The 18,364-nt window shown below is 39.9% G+C and overlaps 1 protein-coding gene across 8 annotated transcripts in view; it reads right to left on the minus strand.

Annotated features, from left to right (window-relative positions):
- Positions 1–18,364, minus strand: part of DIP2C (disco interacting protein 2 homolog C) — a 535,770-nt gene that overhangs the window by 36,018 nt on the left and 481,388 nt on the right. For 5 of the 8 annotated variants that reach the window (XM_073581626.1, XM_073581624.1, XM_073581625.1 and 2 more), the window contains 2 exons: positions 7,222–7,392; positions 1,434–1,463 (listed from right to left, as the gene is read on the minus strand). In XM_073581626.1, coding sequence (XP_073437727.1) covers positions 1,434–1,463; positions 7,222–7,392 — 201 coding nt within the window. The remainder of the gene's footprint in view (positions 1–1,433; positions 1,464–7,221; positions 7,393–18,364) is intronic. The other 3 variants (XM_073581628.1, XM_073581623.1, XM_073581629.1) reach the window with 1 other exon arrangement.

Here is an 18,364-nt window from a genome sequence, read left to right on the forward strand (position 1 = left end):
TTAAAAATAATAATAATTTTTATTTCTACAGCTGCCAACATATACTGCAACACTTTACATTTTTGAAGGGACTTATACAGACAATAAAGATATTACAGAATAACACATGGCAGACACCAAAATGAAGTGAAGGTCCTGCTCGCAAGCTTACAATCTATGAGGAAATAAGGGAAATACGAAAAGTAAATGGTATAAACATATGTAATGCTTAAAATTGAACTTCAGTAACAATAGAAACATCTGACTGAAAGATCTAAAAACCCTGAAGCCGCAAACTTTGAGAGAACCAAAATTTGTGTCGGTCTCTAAACTTTTGGCTACGACTCTAGCTGATGACCCAGAGTTCAGATAACTCAACTGGATAGGCTTGAATTGGGCAATGTGGTTCTATCCTATGTTTGGATTTGCACCCAAATGTTATGGATCTAAATTAAAAAAGATGATGAATAAAATAAAGCAATTTTACAAACTGTGTTTTAACGGGGTTTTTAATGATTTTAGAAAACCTGTCAAAATTAGGGAATATTCGGAAATCAAGAAATAACAACTACTTACCTGTTGAACGCCCTGATGGCGGTACTTGCCAATCCTGTAGTCTTGATGTCCAGTCCATCAGTCACCTGACCACTGCAGCCAATCACTGACCTCAGCAGGCTGTATAAGCATCACTCAGTGATTGGTTCTGGCAGTCAGTTGTCTAATAAATGGGCCATCATGACCGTTGGACCAGCAGCGAAACACAAGGGTGTGGGAACAGTTTAGGATTCAACACGTGGGTAATTGTTTATTTTAGAAAATGCTTTAATCTAGTGCAAATTATATTATTAATTCCTGGGAAACCCTGTTAATATTCTAATATTTGATATCTATACCTCCTACACAGAGTGTATGTGTCTCCAGCATGTCAATCAGGAATATTTACAATGTTGTTACCTTAGACGCATAAAAGTTCTACTTTGTGATTCAAGTTAACCCTCCTATGAGGCTTGAGGAACCTACTGTATATCAGACCGATATCCAACAATAACCTATACACCACTGTAGCACAAAAGTCTCTTTAAAGGGGGTTGGCCCACCATAAAAACATGTCAACTGTCCACAGGATAGGTGGCAAGTTGTGATCACTAAGGGTCCAACTGCTGAAGCCCCCCACCAATCCTGAAAACCATTTCTCTAATCAAAGGGCGGATTCCATAAGCCCATTCTCAATATTAGTGGAGACCCCTGTGGTCAGACCCCACCAGCAAACAGCCAATTCTGCTGATAGATTATACATTTTTATGGTCAAGGCCAACGATCTTAATCTACTTTTAATCCATTGCGAACTGCCCAGTTCAGATTCCGCTTCTACACAAGCATATAGAGAGTTCAGAACTTATGATCCATTATAGGAAGGTTATAGATGGTTTTTAGGGAATGTAAAAATCCCATACCTGTTCAGCCAGTTTCCCCAGCCTGTGTGGCTATATCAGCAAGGATTGCAAAGGGGTGAGTGAAGGTACAGTAAGGAACAGGTGAAGAAAATTAAAGGAAGGAGGTGACGTACAAAAGTCAAAACAGATATAAGAACACAGGGATGTAAGGAAAATGCCAGAAGCGGGGAGTAAAACAAAACAAAAAAAAACACAAAAAACAAATGTCAAATATAGAATCTTTATCAAATGAAAGAAAACTGTTAAAATAACAAAAGAAAATAATCTGTTAAAAGTTTACACAACTAAAAGATGAGATGTCTACAAGTTTAGTAGAGACAGTTATGAACAGTTGACGCCAAAGCAGCATTAATGACGGACACGTACCTGAGAATAGGGACCGAGCAGCAATGTAAGGCCGGGATCAAATATGCGAGAAACTCGGACGAGTCTCGCATCTTAATACCCGCCGACACTCGGGAGCGGAGTGTGCGGCTGCATAGAAATACATGCAGCCGCATGCTCCGCTCCCGAGTGCCAGGTATTAACATATGAAACTCGTCCGAGTTTCTCGCATGTGTGATCCCGGCCTAATATTTAATATGTGCGCTGATCAAACTCAAACCAAGGCAAAAAATTACTAAATTCCCAGTGCTTCATATATGTGGACCCTGCTAATTTTCCCTACATTAAACACCGCAACTGTACTCATAATACACAAATGTAACCGTGCCAAAGATTAGGTTAAAACCTGGAATTTTTCACATTTACTGGAATAGAAGAAGCATCAAGGAGTTATGTAGATTTTGGGAAATTCTACCTTGAAGATACACTTTTAGCTCTACCACAAAAAAAATGTCCGTAGGATGCTATTTACACTGCTAGTCAGTATACCCCTTTAGGAGTACACACAAACACAGGTACAGATGTGGCATTTTGTGCACACAATAAAGACAGAATAATGCTGAAAAGTTAACACTTCACAGAACAAAAGTCAGAGAACTTGCATAGTTAGGTGTTGAGTCACATTGTTCTTCATCAGGATTTCTTGCCACATCCTTGTAGTCACGCTTGGACTGGCCCACAGGAGAACAGGTAACTCCTCCGGTAGGCCCCTGTGCACGCGAGGCCTACTCATTTTCCTATATAAGCAGCAATTGGCACAATACGATTGATAGACTGTGTACAGACTGAAGCAGCATCTCACGATTCATTTACCAAACTACCTAATTTATTATTATGTAGAAGCAGAGGTAAATTTGGAAGTAGCTTAATAGTGGATCCCAAGAGTCAATTTTAGTGGTGGGCCTTGGCACTCCAGTCCGGCACTGGTTTTTGGATGTTCAATTTAAAAAATGCTACTTTTGTAGCCTTCACCAAAAGCCCATTTAGACAGCAGCTATTTTTCCCGACTTCCCTGAACACATGAATGTTCAGCTTGGCAAACAGTTTCTGTGGTTTCTATCGGAAGAGTGGAAAAGTGTACTCGCCTACTAAAGTGAATGGGCTGTAAAAACCCTGATAGCACTCGGATGCTATCCATGTGTCAACTGAATATTATATGCTTTTTTACAGTCTAGTCTGGGTTCATATTGTGTCTTAGGTCAGTGGCTCCATCGAGACTTACCGTACATCTGAAGCCATGGAAAACTGGATTTCAATATTTGCGCTGACAGCGCTATTCACTGTGTGCTCTGTTGGGCATAATTTTCGGCCATCTGTGCCTTTTTGAGGTGGGCTCCAAGACGTAAACGAGTGCATTTTTAAGCACACTTCAAACAGGCGTATATGGAGGAAAATAATACCCAAAAGAGAGCACAATGACACCATCTCTATCACTACAGTCAATGGCACAGTCAGCGCAAATGTCCGAATCCAGGTTTCCAGGGCTTCAGATGTAAGCACTGAAGGATCCACTGACTATAGGATAAAACACAACATGGACAGAGCCTAATGGGTAGGGGACAATTGGAATAATTATATATATTTTTTTGCTTACAAGAAAAACAGATGACATACTAATGGAAACACAGACCAAAAATAACTGAAAATTGGATGCTTTTTTAATCATACTCCTGATTGGTGGTGAAGAACCGTGCAGTTAGCATTTTGGCACTCTTCATTTACCGTAGATATGATGACGTTCAAGAGCAATGCACTCGGGAGCATGCAGCAGGCACTAATGTACAACTCTCAGAGGCCACACATTTTTCACTTTCAGTAACACTGCCTGGCAATTTCACCAAAAAGGAGCAGTGTACGGTATATATCATGACCAGACTGGATACCTGACATCAGGACTGGGGCCAAGTTTACAGTAAATGAGTAGAAAGCATCTTGGCACCAGACACAAATTACAGCATGTTCGCTCTCTGTCAGTGTTATAAATCAGGTTTTTCTGAGAATATTTAGGTGGTGAAACTTTGAATTTGAAAGAAAAGTAAAACCTGCTCTGACAAAATCACAGTCACCCTAAGGACTCAGTAGAAATCGTATGAGCAATAGACACATGAAATACAAGTAAAGCTAAGGGAATGTAGAATCTTAAGTAAGGACGCTGCCCCGCTCGTGAGATTTCATATAAATATTAATTCCAAAACTAGAGATCGTCATCTATCAACCGCTCTGCTGATAATCTCACAGCTCTGAGTAAATAACATCAGCAAATGGCATTATGTTCTTAAAGGGACCCTGTCACCAGGTTTGGCCGATATGAGTGATGGCCACCACCTTTCAGGGCTTATCTACAGCATTCTATATTGCTGTAGCTAAGCCCCAGATCCGGCCTGTAAGAGAAGAAAAATAAGTTTCATTACACTCACCTGCAGGACGGTCCGGTCCGATGGGTGTCGCAGGTCTTGGTCCAGTGCCTCCCCTCTTCTTGCGATGCCACCCTCCTGCTTGATTCATGGCTCCCCGGCATCGCGCTCCTGCGCAGGTGTACTTATCTGCCCTGTTGAGGGCAGAGCAAAGTCCTGCAGTGTGCAGGCGTGGGCCTCTCTGACCTTTCCTGCCACCTGCGAACTGCAGTACTTTGCTCTGCCCTCAACAGAGCAGATAAGTACGCCTGCGCAAGAGCGTGATGCCCGGGAGGCATGAAGCAAGCAGGAGGGCTGCATCACAAGAAGATGGGAGGCACCAGACCAAGAGTTGTGACACCCAAAAGACAGGACTGCCCCTGGGTGAGTATAATAAAACTTATTTTTCTTCTCTTGCAGGTCGGATCGGGGCTTATCTACAGCATTATAGAATGCTGTAGATGCGTCCTGAAAGGCAGTGGCCGTAACTCGTATCGGCCAAACCTGGTGACAGGTTCGCTTTAACGCTCGGCTACTAGAATATTGATGCAGATTTTGAACAAGACTTATAAAGATTCCAACTATTCTACTAAGAGTAAATGTTTATAGACAGAATGAGAACAGGGAGGTTATAACTCTGGTATAGAGCAAAATAGTAAAAAATAAAAATAAAGGCACACAACTTGGGCTGCAAACAACAGAGTGCGAACATTGCGCTTGCACCACAAAATTACGTTTCTTTTAGCTAGGTTCACATGTCCGATATTCAAGGTAAGAGAACGAACCTCAATGTCTGGACAGACTGCAATTCTGATGACACGAACTCAGCTACTTCATAGACGTATGTTGAGTCTGGGCCATGGTAGCCAGTGGTCAATGTGGTTGTCACATGAACAACTTATATTTTCTATTCACAGGATATGAGATTAACGTCTGATTGTTGGGGGTCCCATTCAGAGAAATTGTGAGAATAGGGGGTCACTATGTGAGCAAAACATACATGTGCCCCCTGCTTCACTCTGTTGATGGGTCTACGGGCGCAATAGCGCATGTGTGACTATCGCTCCCTGAAACAGTGCATGGAGTAGTGGTCACTCCTACCCCTCCATCTACATGGGATCCTCATTCTCGTGACAACCTGGGACCCCAGCGCATGGACCTTCAATGATCATACAGTTATGCCCTATCCTTAGACTAAGATTAGGGGTCACCGTGGAAAATCATGTGGTCAGGCAATACCACCGTAATTAAGAAGTGACTTTCAATGGATACTTAGGACTACAGACCATAGTAAGACAATTTCATGTTTGTTTGTTTGTTTTTTGCATGGAGCGGTTGGAACAGAATTTTTTAATATAGTGTTGGAAGATACGCTTTTGTTTGGTGATATTTTAGGGAAAGAATAAAAAGTTATGAATTAGGTATGCCCATTAAGGTGTTAACCGAGTAAACTAGAACCATACAGTATTTATTTGTGGCACATGATGGTAATATTTGGGAATCTACGGTATTATCATGTAGGCGTTAAATAGCAGTTTTATTTGGACACTGCATATTATTTTGAGGGCTAGATTTTGGTATTATTTGGAAACACCGCGCTTATGCACTATGGGCGCCTCCTATACCTTACATTATGTAAAAACCAATCTAAATTGTAGTGGAAAAGTTTGCAATTAAACAAGCATGGCAAGCAGTAGTAAAAGAGAAAGAAGGACTAAGAGCAGATTGGAATACCCTATAATTATACTATAAAGGTAGGAATATAATAAAATGCAGCATGTAGCAGCAGAAAAACTAGTACCTTACTTTTACAGGGTAAGAACTTTAGTACAGACAGATGAAGTCAAAATATTGTATTATCATATAAGCAAGATGTTTGAAGCCAGAACAAGACAGATGGTGAGCCGTACCCAATGCAATAAACAGCTTGTGACATATAAATGCCCCCAACATTCTAAGCCCTGGGGAACATACGTAATGACAAAACTGTCTACAAAGACCCTGCGCGTTTCACGACTATGTCCGCACCAGAAGGGATAATGTATACGTAAAACTTATAACAGCTGCACTAGATATAGAAGTATAAATATCAGGCAAAGTCACTTCCAGGGTACATTCTGCTATAGAGGTGCATCAAAGCCGTCTCGACACTTCGCTGCGGAGGAGGACAGGTTTCAGCCATTATTGTAATAGATGTTCTGGAATTCTATGGATCAGAGAATTCGAAGATATGAACTAATCTACTGTACATCTAGATGATAAAGAAAACTAGGATCTTTCCAAAAACCTACTCGATGACATTTGCTACTGTTTTACGATAGAGTAGAACACTGTCAGTCATATTTTCATCGGCGTTTTCCTATTTATCAATTTCTTGGGGGAAAGTTCTAACAGGTCAGAAGTTTAAGATTTCATATGAGCAAATTTTGGCAATTTTCCACCCATCTTCCCAGAAAATAATTTAGCTTACTTCAAAACATAAAATAGTTTCTTGGCAGAAGTGAGTGCAAGGATATTTTTAAACCATTCTCTACTTTTAATGGATATAAAGTGTAAAAAAAAAAAAAAAAAATGAAAAAACCCAATATGACTTAACGCCTGATTGATATTGTTCTTGGTTTAGCTCCACTTATGTTAGGTCATAGCTGGATCGTCATTTTTTAACATGGCACAATAAGCTGCTCACATCAGTAAACCATTTCATTTCTACAGTCAAGACAACATTATTAATATCATATCATCTATAAAAACTATCCTTCCAATTTTTCGGGAGGCAGAAAAAGCAGATATATACCATAACTCAGTTGCTCTTGAAATAGCAGATTTAGGAAAATCTAATCCAATATATCCAGTAATATCGATAGTGATGGAGGGGAAAGGTGGAAGATATTCAGAAAAGTTTTTAAGTTAGTAGTATATGCCTTATAAAGGAAAACAACAAATTAAAACAACCCTCAATATTGTGTGTGATGTTGACCATAGTGTGCAATAAGAATAAAAAAAGACTTTACCTGTAAACATATGGCTAGGTTAACTCGGCAGCCAAATGATGTGCTTACAGCCCTTGGATGCAGACCCAGGTCTTTGAACAATTTGGAGAATGATTGTGTTAAAGAGATTCGAGGTCGCTCCTCAGCTACTACCACGCATGTCCGTACTCTAGAAAGGTCCAAGCCCCTTGCCTAGAGAAAAAAATGATAATACAATATTGTCAAAATTCCCATTCTAAAGACATCCAAGAGCCCATAAATAACGAAACATTCTTTTGAATGTCTAAACCTCCCAGAGAAACCGAAAGGGAACCTTTCAGCAAGAGCTAAAATGCATTTGCATGGCGAGATAATCGTGAATGAGCCTTGTTAAAAAAGTTTGTTTTAGGCTATGTGCCCATGTTGTAGAAATGCTGCGGAAATGTCCGTAGCATTTCCGCAAGTCCCTGCCGCGAGTAAAACACAAGCGTTTTGCAAGCGTTTTTAGCTTTCAGAATGCTTGCGCTTTCTAAGCGATTTGAAGCATCGCTTGGAAAAGTGATTGACAGGTTGGTCACACTTGTCAAGCATAGCGCTTGACAAGTGTGACCACCTTTTTACTATTGATGCTGCCTATGCAGCATCAATAGTAAGAGATAGAATGTAAAAAATTAAAAAAAATTAAAAATAGTGATATACTTACCTTCTGTCGGCCCCTGGCGAAGCTGCCGGCAAGCTCCGTTGCCAGGGATGCATTGCGAGAATCACTTCAGGTGATGTAGCGGTCACGCGACCGTGACGTCATCTGGGGTGATTTGCGCAACATGTCGGCAGCGTGGCGGACAGGCGGGAGAGCTCCGGGGGCCGTCAGAAGGTGAGTATATCCTGATTTTTTATTTTAAATCTTTTTTTTTTTACAGGAATATGGTACCTAGGGCCTGGAGGGAAGTCTCCTCTCCTCCAGACCCTGGGTACCATCTGCACATGAAGCGCTCACTTTACACATGTTGGGCATAGCCACATGCGTAATGTGAGCTTTTCAATGCAATCCTATAGCTGCGGAATAGCTGCATGGGCACAACAACTGCGGAATCCCATAGGATTTCATGGAATGCGTTTTGATAGCGTTTTTTAAGCGTTTCCGCTGCGGAGAAAAATCCGCAAAAACGCTTAAAAAACACAACGTGGGCACACAGCCTTACGATTATCTTGCCATGAAAACAGGCAGATGATCACCTAATGAATGAGCAAAATACTTGTTCATCAGGTGAATTTATCTTTTATGCAGCATAAAAAAAAATCATCGTTCTCGGCTTCGTTTTTAGAGGAAAAAAAAGATGCAGCAGGATGTGAAACCCATTTATTTAATGTGATTTTCCCAAGTTTAAACCATAATGTCTTGTACTCCTTACCTGAAAATGGCTGTAGGATTAGTACAGTCTAATTGAACTAGTTATATGTGTAAACATTGGCTGACCAAGATGTGAAATTGAACAATACCTGAGAAACTCAATGGCTGACCAAGGTGTGAAATTGAACAATACCTGAGAAACTCAATGGCTGACCAAGGTGTGAAATTAAACAATACCTGACAAACTCAATGGCTGACCAATGTGGGAAAGTAAACAATGTCTGACCACCTCAATGCTCTGCCAATGTCTTAGGTAAACTATTCTTTACCAATTCAACTCTCCCTGCTGTTTTTACATTTATAATTGTGCATTTTTTCATTAATTCATTACCTTTTTTGTTACTATTCACTAGTCACTAATTTTTCAGACATAAAAACCTTTTTCCACTAAATAATTTGATCAAATTGCCCCTTTTTTGCAAAATGGTTTTATGGTTTCACATATGTCTTGCACCTTATGTTGTTCATGCTTGTATGGTGGAAGCAAAGCTGAACTTTAGCATCCTGAAAAACGCAGCAAGAAAAGCAGCAAAAAAGCCAGCAAAACATGTTTTTTTGTTTGCTCCTTTTTTACTGCCAAGAGATCAGGTTTTGGCTGCAGCAAAAAAGCAAAATGTGAACATAGCTTTAAGGAGAGTAGCTCCTAACATCCTTTAAGTACAAAAATCAAAACTATTTTTATGTGCTGCCCTAGATATTCTAGAAGTCAGAGAATTGTACCTTCGTGAATTCGGTATCGTTCTTGATAAACAGGTTTCCAATGGAGTGTTCCAGATTTAGACAATAAGCTAATTCAGTGTGTGAATACGGGTCACCGCCACCAGTAAAACTAACAATAGCAACCTGTGCCAGGCAGCTGCTGCCAAGCAAGTAAATTAATCAGAGTCATGGATGCATGTGGTACAAACATAATTTTGCCAAAATAAAAATCACTAGTCACCCCAGGTAAGGAATACAGTGTACAGCTTGAGACACCCGTGTCTAAGAAAGACATAACTAAGAACAGACAAGGCAGAGAAGGGTAACTAAAGTAAGGAAATGGGTGCACTGCATTACCAAGAAATATTATCCAGCAATGGTATATTTAGTTTAGAAGCAAAACAAGTTAAAGGGATCTAGTTACTATGTACAATTATATCAATGGAGTACACAGATCTGTCTGATGAAGTTTCATACCAAGGCTTGTGGCAATGGCAAAGGAACATTAAATATTTTTATATGCAAAACTTTGTCCACATAGAGTGATGCGATGAATGAGTTCAAAAGTTTCTGGATGTTTTTCTTAAGAATATATTACAAGTTATTCATAGTAGATGGGTCACTGATCCATGGCGTTTTCCTGACTGCCATATTTAGAGTTGGGAAGGAATTTTTACCTAAGGATGCAGTCTGTATAAATCGGACCGAGATTGGAATGCAATGCTTGGACTGTCCGGCGGCTCTCCTGACCACAGCATGACAGCTTCATGGATTTCTATGCAGCTGTCACATTGGGCCAGTAGAGCTGCCGGCCAGTCCAAGCATTGCGATCTAATCTGGATCCGATTTATACGGTTATCGGACTGCGTCCTAATACAGTGCTCCTGAAATGGCTTTTTTTTTTAATAGGTTCTTTGAATACATCTGAATCAACAGTGTTACTTGATAAACTTGCTTTAAAGGGAAGGAGTCACCTGAAAACAACTTATTGGTTCAATCAGGATCCGCCGTGTTAAATGTATCAAGAAAAAAATAATTTTCCAAATCACTATGTTTTAAAAAAACCTCACTATGTTTACACCGGCTACTAAACCAAATACTAGACTCAAACTTCCTGTACTTTGCAGCAGTCACAGTCATAGGCAGCTGTAGGCCAACTGACTCGCTGTGTCCTACAGGAGAGATGTTATTGACCTGCTCTGATCTGCACAAAGGCCATTCGGAAGGGAGGAGGAGAAAGAAAATGGTAGATCATGGATATCCAAGGTGTAACCTTTTCTGTCTGTAATGATAATGACACTGCTAAAAAGTCTTCTGTACAGAACGGGAAATCTAGTATCAAGCTTAGGGGCCTACATAAAGAATGCAACATTTTTTTTGTGTGTGTATTTTATAATTTACATATGCACCTATACATTTATAAATAAGGTATATATGTTTATATAGCTATAAAAAAAAAATCAAAATTGTTATACAGATTAATTTAACATAAAATCAGATTTAACCTGGGAGATTTTATTTTTATTTTTTTGCGCTTTCGATTTTGCCTCCCCTTCCATCAAGAGTAATAAGTTTTTATTTTTCCGCTGCAATAACCATATGAGGTCTTGTTTTTGTTTTTTTTTGCATGACATTTGAATGGTATTCATTTGACTATACAAGGTACTAGGAAATAGTAAAAAAAAATTCAAGCTGGGTGAAAATTGCTAAGAAAAAAAAAATCCTGTTTTTCCCTCTGCAGGCGCTCTTTTTAATTTAATTTGCAATTCACTCTCAGCTGGTGGGAGGAGACTTGCTGCTATGGTCATACAGAGCACACACAGGGAGGGATTCCGGCTCTTCTTCCCATTTTTAGAGCACAGAGACAAGCAGCAGCACTCTGCTCCTCACCCCTGCCCGCTCCACTGAGTATGGCGGGCTGTGTCACATGAAACCACAGCGACCTGGCGGCCCATCAAGACAGATTTGAGATGGTTTTTTTGGAGGAGGGTTTTGGAGTTGATGGTGACCTTCAGGGTGCAGAGACGAGAGGGAAGAATTGTCTTAGAATGGGGAGGGAAGCAGATTTCTCCGATGAGAAATATTGCCTTTACTATTGATTAATGCAAAATAAGTGAAAGAACAGTTGCCACTTACACAGTAGGTTAATTTAATTCACAGAATATTGTATGATGATGGCTTCTCTGCAGAACTCTACTTACACGTTTCACGGAAACAAGGAAAGAGGTAAACTGGGGGTCACATAACGTGTTCACATTTATACAAGACTATTAAAAAGGAAACAGAAAAACGGTGCCAACTGTATCCAGGATTGCTCTGTGTAATAAAACGTGTGAATGATCTGGCTTAGTGAGCAACCAGAAATCAGACAAAAGGGGAAAAACACTTCATAAAAATGACATGTTGTAGTTACATGAAAACAACGTGGTGCTTAATCCCCCCAGTAGGATTGCCAAGGAGGAGATTAGGACTAGGAGTGATACAGAATAACATAGCTGTGGCTGATCGGGAATGAGGGAGCTCTGGCCCTCCTCTAGATGAAATCCCCATAATTCATGTAAGATTGATCCTAATGAGTTCTACAGACCTCCCCACAGAGGAGCCATGGAGGTGTGCAGCTACCTCCCAAAGTCCATTCACTGCTGGATACATGGCAGGCGTCCTGAAATCATGGAAACTCAAGTGTAGAGCCTGACTGCTCCACAACTAACCGCAACTGATTTTGTCTCCTAACAGTCTCATCAGATGTCAGACAAGACATCCTAGAGAAAAAGAACGGAATCGGTTTATAAAACAAATATATATATATTTTTTACTTTATTTTTTTGTTTTCTTGGGGGGGATTTGAACCTGCAGTCGCCTGATCGCTTGTCGTTCAGCAGGTTCCCTTACCGCTTAAATGCCGCAGTCAGAGAACGACAGCAGCATTTAAGGGCTTAAAAGCAGCACATGGAGCTCAGCTCTGCTCGCTGCCGTTAGAGACACATGCGGCTTTAACGCTTGAGGCCGCATCATACATGGTGACCTGATATTGGATGTACCAGTATGTCCAATACCGGGAAGCAGATGAAGGGGTTATCCGGTCATATAATATTGATGACATATCTTTAGCACAGTAAGAGAATTTGGCACTTCTAGTGGTTTCCGATTTGTGCACACAAACGCTGAGAGTACCGCATAGCCTTTTCGCATACCTTTAGCACAGTTCATTAATGTCTTACTGGTGGGGACCCAACAGCGGGACCCCCATTCCAATAAACCGTTATTAGGTCACCAGAAGCCCAATGTAAACATTGAATGGAACCAAACAGCACAGATCAGTTCAAAGTGTAGCATTCACTGACATGTACTGCAGGTCAGCCCCAGTTTAAGAGAATATGAGCTGATGTGGTCACTACACATGGAACAGAGCTGTGCTGTACATTACATTGGGTTATTACTTTGTGTTAAAATAGAAAATGAAACCTTAGGAAAAAAAACAACTAGGGATGATGTTCTGCCGACAATGATGATTTTTATGCTGGTCGAAACGCTATGATCATCCACAGTTTACCCCATCTACTGATCTGTAATATGCGTTCTTGCGAAAACACGTTTGCTGATTGCTGACTTGGGTAAATCAACCTTTAAGTTATTGTACGTACTTTACCACTGCTACTTTATGCGCTATATTTAACTCCGTGTCACGTAACTATATATGTACAAAGACTCATACTATAAAATACTCACATTATGTATGCGCTGTTTTTCATGTTATTATACCTGCAAATATCCTCTTCAAAGAAAAGGACCCTATTGGAGAGGTGCAAAGCAAGGATTCTGATTTGACTGGGTGGAGGCCTCTAACATGGGGTTTCACCCAGCCAAATCACATCTCCTGTTTTGCGCTGATGAGGGGCAAACACCCCAAAACATGACTCTGTAAATGGGGTGCTGAATGTTTATTTATTTTTTTTACAGGAAAGTTATATTTCTTTGTACTGTGTTAGCCAGTAGATTAAAAAATATTTAGAATTGAGAGTCCTCAGTGGTTGATACCTTTTAATGGCTAACTTGAAAAAATGGTAACACATTGCAAGCTTTCGAGACTACTCAGGTCTCTTCATCAGGCATAAAATAACACAAAATCTGAAGAGTCACATATTTAATATGGAATATAAACTTATGACAACCTTTCACACTCTCAGTGCAGGAATGAATGTGTCACATGGATTTATGTCTTTCTACATCAACTAAGGAATCTGGTCCTGAGATCATCTGGGGGTATCAGGACCATAGACCAGACCTCAATCACAGGACAATAAAACTTTCACACTCCTCATCTATGAACTGTTCCAATATTTTCAGCCAGAAATGTTTATGTCTTATCTATTGCATTTTTTCTGTGCTGTGATTGCGTATAAATACTGTATGTGATTCTTTAGATGTCTAGTCTTTGCCTGATGTAGAGATCTGAGTAGTCTCGAAAGCTTGCAATTTGTTACCATCTTTTCAGTTAGCCATTAACAGGTATCAACCACTGAGGACTCTCAATTCTGAATATTTGTTTTTTTTTTAAGTCATTTGGCAAGGCTATGTGCGCCGTGTGTCATGATATCAATCGTGCACTGTGTGTTGTGATGTGCATCATGTGTCATGCTACTAGATGTCACCGTGTGTCATGTTATCAGATGTAGTAATAATAATAATCTTTATTTTTATATAGCGCCAACATGTGCACCGTGTTTTGTGTTATCAGATGTGCACTATGTGTGATGTTAATAGATGTGCACTGTGTGTGATGTTAATAGATGTGCACTGTGTGTGATGGTATTAGAGGTGCACTGTGTGTGATGGTATTAGATGTGCACTGTGTGTGATGTTAATAGATGTGCACTGTGTGTGATGTTAATAGATGTGCACTATGTGTGATGGTATTAGATGTGCACTGTGTGTGATGTTAATAGATGTGCACTGTGTGTGATGTTAATAGATGTGCACTGTGTGTGATGTTAATAGATGTGCCCTGTGTGTGATGGTATTAGATGTGAACTATATGTGATGTTAATAGATGTGCACTGTGTGTGATGTTAATAGATGTGCACTGTGTGTGATGTTAATAGATGTGCACTGTGTGTGATGGTATTAGATGTGCACTATATGTGATGTTAATAGATGTGCACTGAGTGTGATGGTATTAGATGTGCACTATGTGTGATGGTATTAGATGTGCCCTGTGTGTGATGGTATTAGATGTGCACTGTGTGTGATGTTAATAGATGTGCACTATGTGTGATGTTAATAGATGTGCACTATGTGTGATGGTATTAGATGTGCACTGTGTGTGATGGTATTAGATGTGCACTGTGTGTGATGTTAATAGATGTGCACTGTGTGTGATGTTAATAGATGTGCCCTGTGTGTGATGGTATTAGATGTGCACTATATGTGATGTTAATAGATGTGCACTGTGTGTGATGTTAATAGATGTGCACTGTGTGTGATGTTAATAGATGTGCACTGTGTGTGATGGTATTAGATGTGCACTATATGTGATGTTAATAGATGTGCACTGTGTGTGATGTTAATAGATGTGCACTATGTGTGATGTTAATAGATGTGCCCTGTGTGTGATGGTATTAGATGTGCACTGTGTGTAATGTTAATAGATGTGCACTGTGTGTGATGGTATTAGATGTGCACTATGTGTGATGTTAATAGATGTGCAGTGTGTGATGTTAATAGATGTGCACTGTGTGTGATGGTATTAGATGTGCACTGTGTGTGATGGTATTAGATGTGCACTGTGTGTGATGTTAATAGATGTGCACTGTGTGTGATGGTATTAGATGTGCACTGTGTGTGATGTTAATAGATGTGCACTGTGTGTGATGGTATTAGATGTGCACTGTGTGTGATGGTATTAGATGTGCACTGTGTGTGATGGTATTAGATGTGCACTGTGTGTGATGTTAATAGATGTGCACTGTGTGTGATGGTATTAGATGTGCCCTGTGTGTGATGTTAATAGATGTGCACTGTGTGTGATGGTATTAGATGTGCACTGTGTGTGATGTTAATAGATGTGCACTGTGTGTGATGTTAATAGATGTGCCCTGTGTGTGATGTTAATAGATGTGCACTGTGTGTGATGGTATTAGATGTGCACTATATGTGATGTTAATAGATGTGCACTGTGTGTGATGTTAATAGATGTGCACTATGTGTGATGTTAATAGATGTGCCCTGTGTGTGATGGTATTAGATGTGCACTGTGTGTAATGTTAATAGATGTGCACTGTGTGTGATGTTAATAGATGTGCACTGTGTGTGATGGTATTAGATGTGCACTGTGTGTAATGTTAATAGATGTGCACTGTGTGTGATGTTAATAGATGTGCACTGTGTGTGATGGTATTAGATGTGCACTGTGTGTAATGTTAATAGATGTGCACTGTGTGTGATGGTATTAGATGTGCACTGTGTGTAATGTTAATAGATGTGCACTGTGTGTGATGTTAATAGATGTGCACTGTGTGTGATGGTATTAGATGTGCACTGTGTGTAATGTTAATAGATGTGCACTGTGTGTGATGTTAATAGATGTGCACTGTGTGTGATGGTATTAGATGTGCACTGTGTGTAATGTTAATAGATGTGCACTGTGTGTGATGTTAATAGATGTGCACTGTGTGTGATGGTATTAGATGTGCACTGTGTGTGAGATGTTAATAGATGTGCACTGTGTGTGATGTTAATAGATGTGCACTGTGTGTGATGGTATTAGATGTGCACTGTGTGAAATGTTAATAGATGTGCACTGTGTGTGATGTTAATAGATGTGCACTGTGTGTGATGGTATTAGATGTGCACTGTGTGTGATGTTAATAGATGTGCACTGTGTGTGATGTTAATAGATGTGCACTGTGTGTGATGGTATTAGATGTGCACTGTGTGTGATGTTAATAGATGTGCACTGTGTGTGATGTTAATAGATGTGCACTGTGTGTGATGGTATTAGATGTGCACTGTGTGTAATGTTAATAGATGTGCACTGTGTGTGATGTTAATAGATGTGCCCTGTGTGTGATGTTAATAGATGTGCACTGTGTGTGATGTTAATAGATGTGCACTGTGTGTGATGTTAATAGATGTGCACTGTGTGTGATGGTATTAGATGTGCACTATGTGTGATGTTAATAGATGTGCACTGTGTGTGATGGTATTAGATGTGCACTGTGTGTGATGGTACTAGATGTGCACTGTGTGTGATGTTAATAGATGTGCACTGTGTGTGATGGTATTAGATGTGCACTGTGTGATGTTAATAGATGTGCACTGTGTGTGATGGTATTAGATGTGCACTGTGTGTGATGGTATTAGATGTGCACTGTGTGTAATGTTAATAGATGTGCACTGTGTGTGATGGTATTAGATGTGCACTGTGTGTAATGTTAATAGATGTGCACTGTGTGTGATGGTATTAGATGTGCACTGTGTGTGATGGTATTAGATGTGCACTGTGTGTGATGGTATTAGATGTGCACTGTGTGTAATGTAAATAGATGTGCACTATGTGTGATGTTAATAGATGTGCACTATGTGTGATGTTAATAGATGTGCACTGTGTGTGATGGTATTAGATGTGCACTGTGTGTAATGTTAATAGATGTGCACTGTGTGTGATGGTATTAGATGTGCACTGTGTGTGATGGTATTAGATGTGCACTGTGTGAAATGTTAATAGATGTGCCCTGTGTGTGATGGTATTAGATGTGCACTGTGTGTAATGTTAATAGATGTGCACTGTGTGTAATGTTAATAGATGTGCACTGTGTGTGATGGTATTAGATGTGCACTGTGTGTGATGGTATTAGATGTGCACTGTGTGTAATGTTAATAGATGTGCACTATGTGTGATGTTAATAGATGTGCACTGTGTGTGATGTTAATAGATGTGCACTGTGTGTGATGTTAATAGATGTGCACTATGTGTGATGTTAATAGATGTGCACTGTGTGTAATGTTAATAGATGTGCACTGTGTGTAATGTTAATAGATGTGCACTGTGTGTAATGTTAATAGATGTGCACTGTGTGTGATGGTATTAGATGTGCACTATGTGTGATGGTATTAGATGTGCACTGTGTGTGATGGTATTAGATGTGCCCTGTGTGTGATGGTATTAGATGTGCACTGTGTGTAATGTTAATAGATGTACACTATGTGTGATGTTAATAGATGTGCACTGTGTGTGATGTTAATAGATGTGCACTGTGTGTGATGTTAATAGATGTGCACTATGTGTGATGTTAATAGATGTGCAGTGTGTGTGATGGTATTAGATGTGCACTATGTGTGATGTTAATAGATGTGCACCATGTGTGATGTTAATAGATGTGCACTGTGTGTGATGGTATTAGATGTGCACTGTGTGTGATGTTAATAGATGTGCACTGTGTGTGATGGTATTAGATGTGCACTGTGTGTGATGTTAATAGATGTGCACTGTGTGTGATGGTATTAGATGTGCACTGTGTGTGATGGTATTAGATGTGCACTGTGTGTAATGTTAATAGATGTGCACTGTGTGTGATGGTATTAGATGTGCACTGTGTGTGATGGTATTAGATGTGCACTGTGTGTAATGTTAATAGATGTGCACTATGTGTAATGTTAATAGATGTGCACTATGTGTGATGGTATTAGATGTGCACTGTGTGTGATGGTATTAGATGTGCACTGTGTGTAATGTTAATAGATGTGCACTATGTGTGATGTTAATAGATGTGCACTGTGTGTGATGGTATTAGATGTGCACTGTGTGTAATGTTAATAGATGTGCCCTGTGTGTGATGTTAATAGATGTGCACTGTGTGTGATGTTAATAGATGTGCACTGTGTGTGATGGTATTAGATGTGCACTGTGTGTGATGGTATTAGATGTGCACTGTGTGATGTTAATAGATGTGCACTATGTGTGATGTTAATAGATGTGCACTATGTGTGATGTTAATAGATGTGCACTGTGTGTGATGGTATTAGATGTGCACTGTGTGTAATGTTAATAGATGTGCCCTGTGTGTGATGTTAATA

Source organism: Dendrobates tinctorius, unplaced genomic scaffold (assembly GCF_039654945.1).
Source record: "Dendrobates tinctorius isolate UK_male_01 unplaced genomic scaffold, ASM3965494v1 ptg000070l, whole genome shotgun sequence".
Lineage (NCBI taxonomy): Eukaryota > Metazoa > Chordata > Amphibia > Anura > Dendrobatidae > Dendrobates > Dendrobates tinctorius.